General features: G+C 50.0%; 2 protein-coding genes across 3 annotated transcripts in view; one reads left to right on the forward strand and one right to left on the reverse strand.

Moving 5' to 3' along the window:
* Positions 1-12,696, reverse strand: Mrpl14 (mitochondrial ribosomal protein L14). 2 transcript variants are annotated; one of them, XM_051152904.1, is made up of 3 exons: positions 12,531-12,696; positions 3,143-3,233; positions 1-426 (listed from the first exon to the last, which is right to left on the reverse strand). In XM_051152904.1, exons 2-3 carry the CDS (start codon positions 3,211-3,213, stop codon positions 60-62), a joined length of 438 nt encoding a protein of 145 aa, XP_051008861.1. In that variant the 5' UTR covers positions 3,214-3,233; positions 12,531-12,696; the 3' UTR covers positions 1-59. The 2 variants fall into 2 exon arrangements, with proteins under 2 accessions (XP_051008861.1, XP_051008860.1); XM_051152903.1 differs by lacking the exon at positions 12,531-12,696 and adding an exon at positions 11,877-11,999.
* Tmem63b (transmembrane protein 63B) overlaps positions 12,066-16,584 on the forward strand; it is a 26,346-nt gene continuing 21,827 nt past the window's right edge. Inside the window, exon 1 of the mRNA XM_051152901.1 lies at positions 12,066-12,186. The gene's annotated coding sequence lies outside the window, so the exon portion shown is untranslated. The remainder of the gene's footprint in view (positions 12,187-16,584) is intronic.

The following is a 16,584-nucleotide window of genomic DNA, read 5'->3' on the forward strand; positions in this document are numbered from 1 at the left end:
AAAAACCATTTATTATGTTCTAGGACACCGTCACCAGTGTGAAAGGAATGGCTGCTCGGTCACACAAAGTTCTGAGCGATGGCCAACACCTTGGAATACTCCCCTTCCCTCTTGCGAAGGCTGGTTGGGATAGGTGTCTTAATTCGAGTTCCCACAGGGTTCCCATTGTCCTCAATGAGGACCACATTGTTGGAGTCAAACTTTGGGGTCATCCGGGAGCCAGGCATGCGATGTCCCACAATGAGGGCTTTCTTCTTCTGCCCCCTGATGGCCAGCAGGATCCGGTCGCCCACCTTGCCCACCCCGCTTTTGTTATAGACGTGGATGCACCGAGGGGGCCGATGGTATGGGGTGTTCCCCAGGGCACTGTTGTCCACCACACGCACCCGAGTCATCTTCTGGATTGCACTGAGGCTCCCAGAGGTGCTAGTGGGAGAGAAAAAAATAGTTTGTGACATAGATCTCTATGGACACAGGGCTCAGATTTCAATAGGGCAGGAAGGTGCACGTCAGCCACACGCAGACACAGATATGTACACACTGAGCAGCATATGACATGGCCGGGGAACCTAAACAGGAAGCCAGGAGTTGTGAAGCTTTAACTAGTTACTTCCTTATAATGGAGGGCTTCTAAGACAGTTTGCTGGCAAATACCTGTAATCCTAGCACTTGAGAGGCTGAGGAAGGAGGAACACAGACCTGAGACCAGCCTGTGCTATTCAGTGAGACCCTCTTTCATTAAAACCAAGAGCGTCTACTGGGTATCAAGATCCCAATTTTTCTGCGACAGCAAACGTTACGTGTACTTTGTCTCCAGTCTTTGGTCTAGAGGTTGAGGCAGCCTCACCCCTGCCAACCCTGCAGAACCTGCCTCCCTAGTCCTGCTTCCCGGTTCTGATGAGTCTGGGAACCTGGAGGCTCTCTGTTCTGAGGGAGCCCTGATACAATATGGCAGAAACTGTCAAGGTAACAACTTTTTAGTACCAGCAAAAGGATGTCACTTTGCTTCTTGAGATGGGTCTTCAACATTGCCCAAATCCGTGAGACCAAGCGACGCCCCTGCCTCAGCTTCCAGAGAAGGGAAAATGGGATGCAGCTTGTAGCACCACTACTCCCGCCTCGCAAGCCACCATGGGATTTCCACTTCCCAACAGTCACTCCTAAGTGTGGTGTCTCTAGCACGATCCCAGGGCCTCCCGGATAGTGACTCCACCTCCAGGCCATGTCTCTCCTTCCTTAGCCTTGACTTCCTACTGCAGAGCTCCCTCCAATGTGTGCCACACAGACTGCAAACTCAGGAGGTCCCATCTGCAAGCCACTCCCATCCTGCTGCTGCTGCTGCTGCTGGGAAGAGCTTTTCCAGAATCTCCCTAGGGGCTTGGGCAGGCTGTGCCCACTTCCCTTCTGGGTACCCTTGCCTTCCTCCCTTCACAGCTCTACTCAGACCCGACAAGCACTCACCAAACTTCTCTCTGCTCTGCTACTAAATGCATCATGTTCTTCTCAGAAACATGTTTTAAAATGTATTTTAGGCTGGGCATTGTGGCGCATGTCTTTAATCCCAGCGCTCGGAGGCAGAGGCAGGTGGGTCGTTGTGAGTTGGAAGCCAGCCTGGTCTAGAAAGTGAGTCCAGGATAGCTAGGGTGACACAGAGAAACCCTGTCTCAAAAACAAAACAAAACAAAACAAAACAGCCAACAAAATGCATTTTTACTTATTTTGTGCATGCCTGCTTGTGTGTACATGTGTGTGGGGGTCAGAGAACAATTTACAGGAGTTCACTTCTGAGGCCTACCTTGAGACCTGCTGCACTAGAAGCCACCCTCGTTCATCTCTGCAGGAGGCCGTAAAGAAAGAGGGATGTTGGGCCTCAAAGGGCCATCTTGGCTTGGTAAGAAAGCATGTACTGACAAGGACTGTACAAGTTTGTAATTAAAGGTCAATTTTGCTGCTGGGCTTGGGGGTATAAGAATGCAGCCTTGGGGGGCTAGAGAGATGGCTCAGAGGTTAAGAGCACTGGCTGCTCTTCCAGAGGTCTTGAGTTCAATTCCCAGCAACCACATGGTGGCTCACAACCATTTATAATGTGATCTGATGCCCTCCTCTGGCCTTCAGGGGTACAAGCAGGGAGAGCAATGTATACATAATAAATAAATAAACAAATCTTAAAAAAAAAAAAAAAAAAAAAAAAAAGAATGCAGTCCTGTGCCAGGAGTGGTGGTGCACACCTTTAGTCCCAGCACTTGGGAGGCAGAGGCAGGCGGATCTCTGTGAGTTTGAGGCCAGCCTGGTCTACAAAGTGAGTCCAGGACAGTCAGGGTTACACAGAGAAACCCTGTCTCAAAAAAAAAAAAAAAAAAAGCCGTCCTGACTACATGGGAGACTGAGGCAGGAAGATGGAAAGTTCAAAGTGATGTGGGCTGCAGACTGAGTTCAAGGCCAGCTTGGGGAACTTGGTGAGATCTTGTCTCAAAATAAAAAGCAAAGCAGTCAGCTGGTAGCACACACCTGTAATCCTAGTGCTAAGGAAGGCAAAGTGGAAAGATGGCTGGCCTGGTCTACATGGAAACATCCAGGACTGCTACAGCTGTACAGAGAAACTTTACTGTATAAAGCAAACAAAAACAACAAAACCCAAAATAAAATATAAAAAGAAAGGCTGGAAACTCTGGACTCAGTCCACAGTACTGGAAAAAAAAATCATTCTTAAAAATGTTTGGGGTCAGGAAGATGGCTCAGCAGATAAAGGTGCTTGCTGCCACACCCAACAACCTGAGTTTGATCCCTGAGACCCACAATGTGGAGAGAACCAACTCTGACTTCCACATGTGTACCGTTTCGTGTGCATGCCAAACACGTGCATGCAGACACGTGAATTTTTTAACCTATACGTGTCTTTAAAGCCCTAGGAATGACAGGATCCTTCACGCTAAGGAACTGGCAGGGACTGAAAATGAACAGCTTCCACCACAGGACACTCTGCTCACATCCGTCCTATCCCGCCCCCATGCTGATCAAATCCCATGTCTGGCTGACCCCATGACAGCCCTGTGAGTTTCTGCTCCCATTCCAGCCACCTCAGGATGCAGCCATGGTGGCAGGCTTCCCTAGGGAAACTTAAGAACAAGATGTTAAGTATTACCTGAAGCAGCGCAGGCCGAACGCTCTGCTGACATGGGCGAAGGGGCCCCAGAGGCAGGTAAGGGCAGTCATGGGATCCCAAGACAGCAAACCTGCGGAAAAGGGGGACAGAGCTTGTTTCCTCTGGGGACTGGTGTGGGAGGGGACACTGTGGCACAAGTTCGTTAGTCACTAAATAAGAATCTTACTGTTCGAAAGATCCACGGATGATTAGATTCTAGCTCCCTCCCAGTTCTGCTGAGTCACATTCCCACTCTGGTCAGGCGGGAACAGACCAGCCGTAACAGACAGCAGTGTGAATGCCGAGTGCCCTCTGCTTCCCCAGGCAGCAGAAAATGAGTCCTTTGGCATAGCTGAGTTAGCCACTACTTCCCAAGAGTGCTACAAAATGGAATGCCACTTCTTGACACCTGTGTGCCTTCTGAAACCCACGTCAGCACTCTGGAAGAAAGCAGATTAGCCAGGCCTGGCCTGTAATCCACGTTTCATACCTGGCTGCACTGGAGAGTGAGTTCTAGGCTGACCTGGGTAATATACCAAGATCCTGTACTAAAAAACTATTAAACTGAGTATGGTCGGGAGTGGTGGCGCACACCTTTAATCCCAGCACTCGGGAGGCAGAGGCAGGCGGATCCCTGTGAGTTCCAGGCCAGTCTAGTCTACAAAGTGAGTCCAGGACAGCCAAGGCTACATAGAGAAACTTTGTCTCAAAAAACAAACAAACAAAACCAAAACAACAACAACAACAAAACGAATATGGTGGTTCATACCCGCTATCTCAGCACATGGAAGGCCTAGGCTGGAGGATAAAAAGTTCAAGAGCTATAGTGAGCTCCAGCCCAGCCTGGGCTACATGAGACCCAGTCTCAAGGAAATTATTAAAGACAAAACAAGACATGAGACTGGAGAGATGGCTCACTGTTTAAAGAGCATTAGCTGTTCTTATTTTATTTTATTATTATTATTTTTTAACTTTTTCAAGGCAAGGTTTCTCTGTGTAGCCTTGGCTGTCCTGGACTCACTTTGTAGATCAGGCTGGCCTGGAACTCACAGCAATCCACCTGCCTCTGCCTCCTGAGTGCTTGGATTAAAGGCGTGCGCCACCACCGGCTGGCTGCACTAGCTGTCCTCACAGAGGACCTGGGTTCAATTCTCAGGACCCATATGGTGGTTCACAATATCTGTAATTTCAGTTCCAGGGGTCAGACATCCCTTCGGGCCTCCTTGAGCACCAGGCACACATGTAATGCACCTCCACATATGTAGGTAAATACCAGCATGCATAAAGCAAAACAAACACACTTTTAAAGGGTTGAGGGAAAGAAAGGGTTGAGAATATAGCTCAGTGGTGGTAGGAGGCTTACACACACACAGGGTTCGGTTCCTAGTGCTCAAAGGGAGTGAAAATGTCAATGATCTGAGTAGCTTCCTAAGTGCACATCACCCTTGCCCCAAATGTGAATGCCAGGACACCTGTAGAGCCAAGGTCAGCAAAGTAGGGCCAAAGCCACCCTTGCCAAGGCACTGACCTAAGTCTATATTTGGGTGAGTCTCCCCCACAGCACTGTGGTATGGAAAAACTTCCATGGGCAGGAGACAGAGCCATAGCACCTAGGAGTCAAGAGTCCAGTTCCCTGCAGCATGGTGAGAGAAAGCCTGCCACCGAGCAGGCAGGGATTCCAGCTATAAGCAAGCCAGCTCTTCCACCCGGACACCTGGCTACAGAGGGCACCGCTGGAGAGCCACACAGAGCCAGGCCTGTGCACTGGAGTATTTACACACAGCTTTGCTTAGTGAGGCTTCAAAGCGCCCATAGATAAGACTATTTAATAAAGATGGGGGAAGAATTCACTACTCACTTCCACAGGAATACCAGGGCATTCCATAAATGCCTGTCACTTGGTGCCTTGCCTTAAATCCCAGCACCCCAGGGTTCTCCTAGGGACACCAGTGAAGTGCTACCCCACTCACTCTACAAAGAGAGAACAACTTGAAACAGATGGCAGCTAACCCAGGCAACCTGAGCAGTGGACGCACAGACCAGCAGACAAGATCATACTATCTCCAAGATCCTGGGCAAGTGTCCCAGCTGCTGGACCCAGGCATGACCTATGCGGAGCGCCACACAGGCAGGGCGCCATGCCTTCCAGCTCCTTTCTTCTTCCCGTCTCATTTCACAGATTAGGACACTGAGGTACAGACACTTTTACCGGTCTACACGGAGCCCCACAACTAGCTTCGGCCCCAGGACCTTCCCTCTGCACCCCCCACGCTTTGAGTTGCCGGGTCCTTCTATTTTTCTTGCCCCTTTGCTGTAGTGGTTATAACAGGCCACACACTAGGCTGAACACTGTGCACTGCCATCATCTCATTTAGCTCACAAACACTGCTGTGCAGTGTCACTATTACTAACCTCATTGCTTTACACACACACACCACACACACACACATGTGCATGTGGCCAGAGAATTTAAGTAACTTAACCAAGGTGACAAAGTGAGGAATAACAAGGCTGAAATTTGAACCACAGTAATCCGCTCCCCCCACATACACTTACTCAACCGGGAGTAAACATGGCAACCTTAAATATTATTTTTCCAACTATTAACAAACTCTAGTTCCAGAGCCGAGCATGGTGGCGCACACCTTTAATCCCAGCACTCGGAGGCAGAGGCAGGTCAATCTCTGTATGTTCAAGGCCAACCTGGTCTACAAGGGAATCCAGGCCAGCCAGGAATACACAGAGAAACTGTCCTGAAAGCCTAAATAAATAAATAAATAAATAAATAAATAAATAAATAAATCTCTAGTTCCATTAAGAATACTGATGTTTGCCAGGTGTGGTACATGCTCTCAATCCCAGCACTCAGGAGGCAGAGGCAGGTGGATCTCTATAAGTTCAAGGCCAGCCTGGCCTATATATCGATTTCCAGGATAGCCAGAAGACTATAGATAGACCTCCACCTCAAACATAGGCACCTCACTGCCTGATGAATAACTTGAAATACCAGGTGAGGAGGATTTGCTTCAACCAACCCAAGGGACTATCAAGTGGAGTCCAGTGTCCATGTTCTGTGTGTCTGTGTGTTTTGACTTCTCTCTCCCTCCCCGCCCCCCCCCCTCGCACCTGCCTGCCTGCCTCCCTCCCTCTCTCCCTCCCTCTCTCTCTCTCTCTCTCTCTCTCTCTCTCTCTCTCTCTCTCTCTCTCTCTCTCTCTCGTTCTCTGTGTAGCCTTGGCTGTCCTGGAACTCACTCTGTAGACCAGGCTAGCTTCTCTGTGTAGCCTTGGCTGTCCTGGAACTCACTCTGTAGACCAGGCTAGCCTCCAACTCAGAGATCCACGTGCTTCTCCCTCCCTGCCGGAGTGCTGGGATCGAAGGCGTGAGCCACCACTGGCCAGCGTGACTTTTTTCATGCACCCAAGCTTCTGATGTCTTAGAGTAGTTCTCAGCCTGTAGGTTGTGACCCCTCTGGGATCAAAGGACTTTTTTCATAGAAGCTGCCTAAGACCACTGGAAAATACAGATATTTATATTACGATTCATAACAGAAGCAAAATTACAGTTATGAAGTAGCAGTGAAAATAATTTTATGGCTGGGTCACCACAGTACAAGGAACTGTATTAGAGAGTCACAGCGTTAAGAAGGTTGACAACCATTGTTTTAGAAGGTTCATTTTTGGTTAGTTTTCTTTTTTGTTGGGGTGGTAGTGGGGTTTTAGCTACTTTTCAAACTCAGGGCTAGCAGAGCAATCAATGACGCACCCACACTTGGTATGCTGAGGGGAGTGCTATTGCTTGAGAATACTGATTTGTGGTGCACATGTAGAAGAGGCAACTGTGGAGTCAGGTCTCTCCTTCCACCTTCACAGGGGTTCTGGGGCATGGACTTAGGTTCTCAGACTTGTGCAAGAGTGTGCGGAGCCATTTTGCTTTGGTTTGGTGTTTCAAGACGGGGTTTCTCTTTGTTGTCCTGGAACTCTCCCTGTAGACCAGGATGGATCCACCTGCCTCTTCCTACTGGTTGCTGGGATTAAGGGTGTGTGTCACCTCTGCCTGGCTGAGCCATCTTTTTGGGTATTCCTTGGGTTTCGAATCTCAGTTACAAAGTAACCAGCAGAGGGGTCTCTGCACAAGTGTGCTGTACACTGAGCACCAGAGACCTATACATTGTTTCCCAGCCAGGCCTGTTGCTACACACCTTCCATCCCAGCTCTCTAGCGGCAGCAGGAAGCAGAGTCACCCGTAGTTCAAGACTAGCCTGGGAATAGCCCGGCGGGGTGGCGCACGCCTTTAGTCCCAGCACTCAGGTGGCAGAGGCAGGCTGATCTCTGTGAGTTCCAAGCCAGTCTGGTCTACAAATCGAGTCCAAGACAGCTAAGGCTACACAGAGAAACCCTGTCTCAAAAAACAAAACAAAACAAACAAAAAAACAAAAAGACCAGCCTGGAAATTCCAAGCCAGCTTCACCTACAGAGTAAGAGCGTGTCCTCCAAAACCAAACAAAAAGCAAAGGCCTGGCCAGTTTGAAGAATCACCAAAAGGCCTCCATCCCCGAGCCCAGACCTTTTCCATCATTTTGGACCAACAAATACTTGTATTTGTTGCTTAAACACTTGTTAACGTTTCCCTACTTGGCCCTTCTCTTTCAGTTTATTTTGTGTACATAGTTTAATTTCACACAAATCTAATATGTTGCAATTTTCAAAGTACCCTCACCAGAGCACTTTCCTTGATGACTTCATTCCTAGGCACCCAAAGGAAACAGAAAAACAAGTAAGAAAAGGCATCTGCCTTTAAGAGGCTGGACCAGCCGAGGGCTTGCACCATTTTGCAGGTGGAGGGTCAAAATCAGAAATGGTACCACTGCTTGCTACTCCGCCCAGGTTATAAGGCAACCAAGTGCAGACCAGAGCTCAAACTTGTTCCTACCCAGTGCACCCTGCAGGGCAGAGGGATGGCTCAGATGCAGTCCTACCCACTGAAGAACTTCACCAAAGCCAAATATAGCCCAATGTCCCTGCATGCCTGCGTGTGTGAAGGTGTGTGTGCGACACACCATTAAAAACTCAAGACATTAAAGGCTGCCATTGTTGGGGAAGCAGAGGCAAGTGGATCTCTGTGAGTTCGAGGCCAGCCTGGTCTACAAACTGAATTCAGGCTAGCCAGGGCTACATAGTAAGATTCTGTCAACAACCACAACAATACACACAGCCCTGGGCAAAGCAGAGGCTGATTTGACTCACCTGCCCAGGTGTAAGTTTCCACAGCATCATTACCAATGATTAGCGCTCCCTGCAACATGAAGACCAATTTCTACTACAGCTGCCACTGAACAACCCATTTCTCAACCTGGTCCACAGTTTATCTTATGTTTAACTTCCTATGAGGACTTAACTGAGCCAGTGGCAAGGAGCCAGGAGTAAGATTTCAGGAAGCCAGAGGAATGTGGGGCAGCAAGGTTAGAACCAAAGAGGAAATGCTACTGGCAGGACTCATCTCAGTGCCAGCCTCTCCTCTCTGATAAGTCTGTGACCTTTGGATCACTTCTCCGGGTCTCAGTGAGTGTGGAACTGCAGGGGTCACTGGGAAGACTTAAGCCACCTGGGTATGAAAGTGCTTTAGCGTCTCCTGGGTGAGAGGCCACCTCAGTTGGGGAATGCTGGTCTACAGAGCAGACAGCTGGTTTCCTGGGCTCAGGCCAGGATAGTGGCCTCACTCCTCCATCACAAGGCTCCTCCCTCTCATCAAATCGCACAGTTCTCCAAGTACTTCTCAGCTTAGAGACACAGGAAAGCGTTTTCCTGACTTTCAAGGACAATATAATTTTTAAAAATATTTTGAAAGAATTATTTATTATATATATAGTGTTCTGCCTGCATGCCAGAGAGGGCATTAGATCACATTATAGATGGTTGTGAGCTCAGGACCTCTGGAAGAGCAGACAGTGCTTTTAACTGCTGAGCCATCTCTCCAGCCCCATGATTTTTAGGAGTGTTTTGATGGGGGACTTCTTATGCTATTTCCCTAGTGAATAATAAGCCACTGACACCTCCTTATAGGTCAGCACATTTCATGACCCAGAACAACACTGGGTGATTCAGGTGAGCCCTGAATCACAGTCCTTTCTTGGAACACTGACTACAACTGTTAGCATACCTATAAAATTATACCAGGTGTAAAATTAAACCTTCACCTCTAAAACGGAAGACTGAAGTGGGGTGCGGTGATGCACCCATTCAATCCCAGCACTTTGGAGGCAGCAGAAGGTTCAGGAGCCTGAAGCCAGTCGGGGCTACATGAGACAGAGTCTCACGTAAACACACAAGCAAACACACGTCACTCTCTACCCTGGCTTCCTGAGGCCTTCCCAAGCTCCTAAAGAATCAAGGAGCACAAACAATGGAAAAATACATTCGGGAAGGTCCATATGTGACAAGTCAAGACTATCTTTAGGGGACTTTTGCTTTAATCCCAGCACTTGGGAGGCGGAGGCAGATCTCTGAGTTCGAGGCTAGCCTGGTTTACAGAATGAGGTCCAGGACAGCCAAGGCTACACAGAGAAACCCTCGTCTCCAAAAAAAAAAAAAAGGCTTTTGTACCATCCAAGATTCAAGGCACTGTGCTCAGGTAACACGTGCCACTTGAGAAACGACTCAAGAACCCAGAGGATCAGTCAAGAATCACACTCAATTATTTCTTTAAATATTAAAATTTCATAAACATCTTCCAGTGATCTCCAAAAGTCCCCAAATCAGGTTACCATGCTCTCCATCCGTCTTCTAGATATCTATTGTCAGTGTTGTTTGGCCTCAAAGTGAATGTTACTGTTCCAGGGAGTGGGTCATGCTGGGTTTCCACATATACACACCCACCTCAACACAATATGTAAAAGTCCTACAGGAAAGACACATCCAAGAACCCCTGTGCGTAAAATATCCCAAAGCATCACAACAGATCCTTTTTCATCAAAAACTTTTTTCAAGGCTGGGCCTGGTGGTGCACGCATTTAATCCCTGCGCTCGGGAGGCAGAGGCAAGTGGATCGCTGTGAGTTCGAGGCCAGCCTGGTCTACAAAGTGAGTCCGGGACAGCCAAGGCTACACAGAGAAACTCTGTCTCAAAAAACGTTTTTCCCTGTTTTTTTTTTTTTTTGTTTTTTTTTTTTTTTTGAGACAAGGTTTCTCTCTGTAGTCTTGGCTGTACGCTGGCGGCACCCCCCCCCCCCAACAAAAACTGTTTACTCAATACAGCTTCTCAGACTCCCACCACTAGGCAGTCTACAATGACAACGGCATCTCTATCTTCTTTCTCTTATCTCCAAAAACCAAAAAAACCCTCAAGGTTTGGGTTTTTGTATGTTTTGTTGAGACAGGCAATCTCAAGCTAGCTTTAAACTCCCAAAGCAGCTGTGGACGGCCTTGAACACCCACCTATGGGTAGGATTACAGGGAGCCCCACTCCAACTTGCTCCTTACTAGCATTACCAACTGTATCTTCAGATAATTTAAAATGACCAAAAACTCAAACTGAGGAAAGCGAGAGGCATACAAGAGATCAACGCTTTTCCAAACTTTTCTAGGACACAGAGAAACGCTGTTAAGACACCTAATACATTCCCATGGCCTTGTGTCAAGACAGAACACCTACTGTAAGTGTAACACACACACACACACACACACACACACACTCCATGGTGATGGCCATGATCTACTAAGTCACTCATGGGAGTGTTTGAAAGACACTTCAACAGACCAAGCCTTACAGTTGAAACCCTCCAGCTACAATCAAGCAGCTGAATATCCATCCACATACAGCCAACACACTGACTAGGATGGCAATGTCCAGCAATGATGCAAGACCCTGGGTGCCAGCATTTCCCAAGGTGACTCCGTCTCAGCTCTTGTGACTGCTACACAATCAGTCCATTAACGTCTCAGCGTGTAAGGTTCAGTTACAGCGAAAAGCAGTATTTCCTTCTGTCCCCCTTTAACAACCTGAAATTAAACAGGTGGTGTTTGTCCTGCTTTGTGATCATGATGTGTGCTGACATACAGAAAAGAGGAGCTCTGCCTCTCCATCTTGCCAGTCTTTGTTTTTCGAGACAGGGTTTCTCTGTGTAGCCCTGGCTGTCCTGGACTCACTTTGTTGACCAAGCTGGCCTCGAACTCACGAAGATCCACCTGCCTCTGCCTCCCGAGTGCTGGGATTAAAGGCGTTCGCCACCACACCCAGCCCATCTCTCCAGTCTCAACCCCTGCTGGGTTAGGTCTTTGGTGAACTGAGAAAACAGGGAATCCCCTGGACCAAAGGGGTCATTCAGCGAAAGCAAGGACTCTTTTTCACCGCAGAAATTTATAGCAAACTCATCTCCAGATCCAGAAGGAGAAAAGAGCAAATAAAGTGCAGAAGACGCGCTAGAGCAACCAGCCTAAGCTACTTGGCCCAGGCTAGACTGCAACCCCCATTTCCCGAAGCTCCACGTCCTGGGCTAAGGTAAGTAGGTAAGCGCATGGGGGGCTGGGAGCGTGGGAGACGCGGACCCCGCAGCCCTGGGCAAGAGGGTCCAGATCTGAGGCCTCGCGAAGGGAGGGAACCCCTCTCACTTAACCCTGGAGCCCAGAATGGCCTCTCCACACTGCTCCCCAAGAGCGCCTCCCCTACTGCAGAGAAGAAAGGGGAGAAGTAGCGCAGGGACGGGGGAGAGCAAGGTGACCCCTGTGAACCCCCATCATACCGCTTTAGCCGCCTGGGAATCTCCCGCCACGAACCCCACAGGCAAGGCCGCGCCCCGCCCCCTGCGCCTGCGCGCCCACGGTACTCCGTGAGTGCGCGCGCACTTTCTACGTGTGCGGCGTGGAGGCGGGTCCTTCGGGAGCTCCGCCCTCGGCTCCCCTCCCTCCTCTTGCTCCCCCCTCCCCCACGCGCTGCCGCGGCCGCCGCAGGAGCCCAGAGCTCAAGCCGCCCGGCGACTCCCCCTCCCCCTCCCCAGCCCCGCCCCGCCCGGAGCCGGGGCTCCCGAGTTGGAGCCGAGTCTGCGCCTAGGGGTGAGTACGCGGACCCCTCCCCAGCACCCCTTACTTGGCTCTTAGGGCTTTGCCACCACCCCATGAAAGGAAAAAAAAAAAACAAAAACCAAAACAAAACCACCCGGACTCAGCTGCGCGTCCCCTCCCTTCCACCTCCTGCGGGACCCAGAGGTGCCCGGGCCCGGCGGGACCCTACGGAGGCACGCTTTGTCCCCAAACCCGCGCTGTCCCTGGCCAGATGTGAGTCCTCCCACCCTTGTCCGGGCTCCAGATATGCGCCGTTCTCTGCCTCCGCCCCGCCGGGATATCTCAAGGGGTGGGACCCCCTCTGTCCCAGCCCTAGAGTGCCATTCTAATCCCACCTGCTTCGTCCAGGTGCGCGCAGCCCCTGCGCGGCTTTCCTCCGGTCCCAGTTGCTTCCCAGCCGCTGGCGCCGCTGAAGGGAACCACCCGCCTCCGCCCCCGAGTTTTGCATTCTGGGGTCGCCAAGTCTGATGCCCTCGATCTCTTTTTATTCTTTCTCTTGCTGCTGGGGACGACCCTGGCCTCAAACAAGGGGGTCCAGGCTTGGGCAAAGGGCAGGGCTTGAGGGTCCTGGCACCAGACGGGTGGCTGCCCCTAGTCCTGGTAGGGACTGATCTGCGGGCTGGAGAGGGCGGCTAACCCGGGGAGCATGTCCTCTCCTGCGCCCCACACAGAGCAGTTCATTCATGAGCCGCCCAGGCCTGCGTTGGAGGGTGCGGTGGGGAGAAGATTCAGACGCGAATCCGGAGTAAGCAAAGGCCCTATTGAGGGGGAGGGGGCGCGCTTTGTCCCTCCCGCCTGTCTTGACCGCCTGGTGTTGAGTGTCCCAAAGCTTCTCGTTGTGTTTCCCAGGAAAAAGAAGGACGCCTGAAAAGTGGGGAAGAGAGGTCAGAGGGGCTGGCTGCCCTTGGGGCTTTGTGCTGCCACCTGCCTTGGTCCCCTGGTCACAAGTCTGGCGGCCCATTGCCGGGGGCGCGGAGGCGGGAGGGGGGGGGTTGGTGGCTGACGGGGAGTGGGGGGGGGCGCTACCTAGTACCACTCCCTGACCCTGAGCTTCCTCCCGCGTCTACAGCAGTCTGGGGTGAATGAAACTGTGCCCAACACCTCCTGAAGAGGAGCCCTCAGTCCTCTGCCTTCTAGATATGTGAGAGGAGGGGAAGGGGATTGGCCGCCAGGTTCAGGTGGTCGGTATGCTGGCAGCACCTTTGTCCTCTGGGGTACCAGAGAGTCTACGCCCTGGCATGCCCCAGGTAGCACATGCTGGGGCCTGCTGTTAGTTCATCCAGTTGCAGGCTTGGCCAATGAGAGAGTGAGTAGGTGGGTGGGGATGTTTTGAGGCAGAAGATGGTTGATAAGTAGCTGAGAACCCCTTTTTGGACATCATACAAGTTCCTTCCAAGTACAGCAGAGTGATAGATGACTGGGTTCAAATCCCAGCTCTGCTGTTCTTGAGCTGTGTGACCTTGACAAGTTACTTAACTGGTCTGAACCTCTATTTCCATTTAGCAGCGTGATTTGTTACTACCTCCTCTTTCCGAGGTGGATCTTTGAGATCCAGTAGTGTAACGCAGGTAAAGAGCCTGGCAGTCTGCCTGACGGTTGATCAATTACACGAAGTTCACGTCTCTGAACTTCCTGACCTACCAGTCACCTCTGATGCCCCACCTCAACTACTGCAGGTGGATGGGGGTGCATTCTGAGACTTGGCGACCGAGTCCCTAACGTAGAAGAAGCGCCTTCACCCCACTTGAGGTGTTCTAGTCTCTGCCTATCATGAAAGTAGATGTTTTATTTTGGTCTCAACCAGCCTTCCTCCACTAAAGCAACCTCTTGGAGTCAATATCTTACTAATAACAGCTGGTTTTATGTTTCATTTCGTTTGAGAGGGGGTTGTTATTTAGCCCAGGCTGGCCTTGAACTGATGCCTCTGACTCCCAGGTGTACCTCAGCATGCTTGCTTGCCTTCACAGCTGGTCTGTTTTTGTGGTGGTTTCTATTGATTGCTTGGTTTTTGTTGTTGTTGTTGTTTTGTTTTGTTGTTGTTTTGTTTTCTTAAGAGTTTTGAACTAGGGTTTTGATAGTTTGTGTTGTTTTAAAATCGTATCTAGTTTTTTAAGCAGCCACAGTGTTGAGTTGTCCCCATTTTACAGGCGAAGGACCTGACAGCCCAGCTGGTTAAATACTTTCATACTGGAAGCCACGTGTGTTTCATCCTAGGGCATGGCATTCTTCGGAGCTGGTGCTAACAGCCCTCAGCCCTCACAGTCCTGCCAGGGACCTCTCCTATTTGAAGGAGCAGAAAAGTGCCTGGGACCCTCTCTGGATCCAGACTGACTGTGTGACCTTCCCCGAGTTACTTGCGGTCTCTGTGCCTCAGTTGCAACAACTTACAAAGTGCTTAGCAAAGTAATGCCTGCACAGAGTAAGGGTAAAGCAAGCTAGGTGTGGTGGAGCATGCTTATATGCTGATTTGGAGCCAAGCCTAGGCTGTATAGCTAGACTCTGGAGAGAGATTGAAGCCGGAGAGGCTCACCTATGGATACACTTTTGCCACTTTCTGAGTTCCATCGGGAAGCCAAGCAAACCCATTAGTATTACTTTGTTACAGATTGGAAGACTGACAGCTAGATTTCATATTAAGAGTTACTCTCTCTTTCACTGGCTTTCTAAGAATCCCAAATTTTCACCTTTAATCTCAGCGCTAGGGAGGCAGAGGCAGGTGGATAGATGTGAGTTGGAGGCCAGCCTGGTCTACAAAGTCTAAGTCAGCCAAGGCTACGCAGAGAAACCAACAAAACAAAAAACAAACAAACAAACAAACAAAAATCCCAAGTTTTCAATCCAAGGGAAAAAAAACCAAACAAACCAAAAATTAGCACACAGGTTTTTTTGTTTGGTTTGATTTTGGGTTTTTGGTTTTTTTGTTTGGTTTGTTTATTTTGTTTTTTTGAGACAGGGTTTCTCTGAATAGCCTTGGCTTTCCTGGACTCACTTTGTAGACCAGGCTGGCCTCCAACTCACAGCGATCCACCAGCCTCTGCCTCCTGAGTGCTGGGATCAAAGGTGTGCGCCACCACTCCCAGCCCTACACAGGTTTTTGTTGTTGTTTTGTTTTTTCTAGACAGGGTTTCTCTGTGTAGCCTTAGCTGTCCTGGACTCACTTTGTAGACCAAGCTGGTCTCGAACTCACATCAATCTGCCTGCCTCTGCCTCCCGAGTGCTGGGATTAAAGGCGTGCGCCCCTATAACACAGTTTTTATTAGCAAAATGACAACCTTGATTTGCTTAATCTAAAACCCCCATTCCTTTCCAATGCTGGCTTTGGTATCCAACTAGAGAAATGGGCTCACAGCTGGCTGGGCATGTCTGGATTGGGAGAACCTTCGCCTGCTACTACTATGCCCAAGTAGTCTGCCCTCCTCTCAGCTCCCAGCCCTAGGCTGGATTTGAAAGCAGTTGCCCTGCATAACTCAGCCCAACAACCCCACCCCTACAGTTAAGAGCTCGAAGTCACCCTGTTAACTGACAAAGCCACCAGCCCAACTCCACCCCTTACCTACCCTGTGACCTTGCCTGGCTCCATTCCCTTCCCTGGTCCCTATTTCCCTGTGGATGGGTGATCTGGGTGTGCCTTGCTTGCCTTGGGTGTAGGGGAGGATCTGTGTAGTGTGTGTGTGTCGAGGGTGGGGGGGGGGGTCCTCTGTAATAGTAGAAAGTGACAATGGAAAGATCTGGCAAATCTAATTACCAAGCATCCCATAGACCTCTCACCCACTGTAACAGAGCCACGTCATGTCAAGCTCCAAGGATGTCCCATCTTCATTTACAGTAGAGAAGACAGAGCTGGTGGGGCTCACTAGAAGAGACTGGATGGTGTAGAAACAGACGGTGGGGGGCGGATAGGCACTGAAGTTCTTGGGGTTCATGAGAGCTAGTCTCAAAGGGGGGGAAAAGGAGGAGGGGGTAATTAGAGCCTCCCTTCTCCAAAATACTCATATCTGTCCTGGTGCTTCGGCATCTGTGTGTATACACACACACACACACACACACCCCTCCATTCAGAGTCCATGAGTCCCTTTGTTTCTGCACACTGTCATGTAGTCACCTAGCTCCCTATGCAGACAGACACATATGAGCACATTTTCCTATCTGAACATATGCCTGGACTGCCTGTGAAGTCACTGGCCCACAAACAAGTAATAAGCATTTTATTTATGAAGCTTCCATATATGCAGAGGATCAGCCTAGGCTACATAAAGAGACCTTGGTGAGAGAGGGAAACAGTGCTCCCCTCCCCCCCCCCCCGCTGTGCATACATTTTTACCTCTCTGTGAATCATGCTGGTGGCTCTTTGTTACAGAATGGAAGAGTGAGGTGGCGGGGAGAGGGTCC

This window comes from Acomys russatus, chromosome 11, assembly GCF_903995435.1.
Source record: "Acomys russatus chromosome 11, mAcoRus1.1, whole genome shotgun sequence".
Taxonomy (NCBI): domain Eukaryota; kingdom Metazoa; phylum Chordata; class Mammalia; order Rodentia; family Muridae; genus Acomys; species Acomys russatus.

What these genes read in the sequence shown, in the direction of transcription:
- Mrpl14 (XM_051152904.1), bottom strand. Translation starts at nt 3,213, where the DNA reads ATGACTGCCCTTACCTGCCTCTGGGGCCCCTTCGCCCATGTCAGCAGA. An exon ending in TTCGGCCTGCGCTGCTTCAG is followed by an intron (nt 427 to 3,142) that starts GTAATACTTAAC and finishes CTCTCCCACTAG; the next exon opens with CACCTCTGGGAGCCTCAGTG.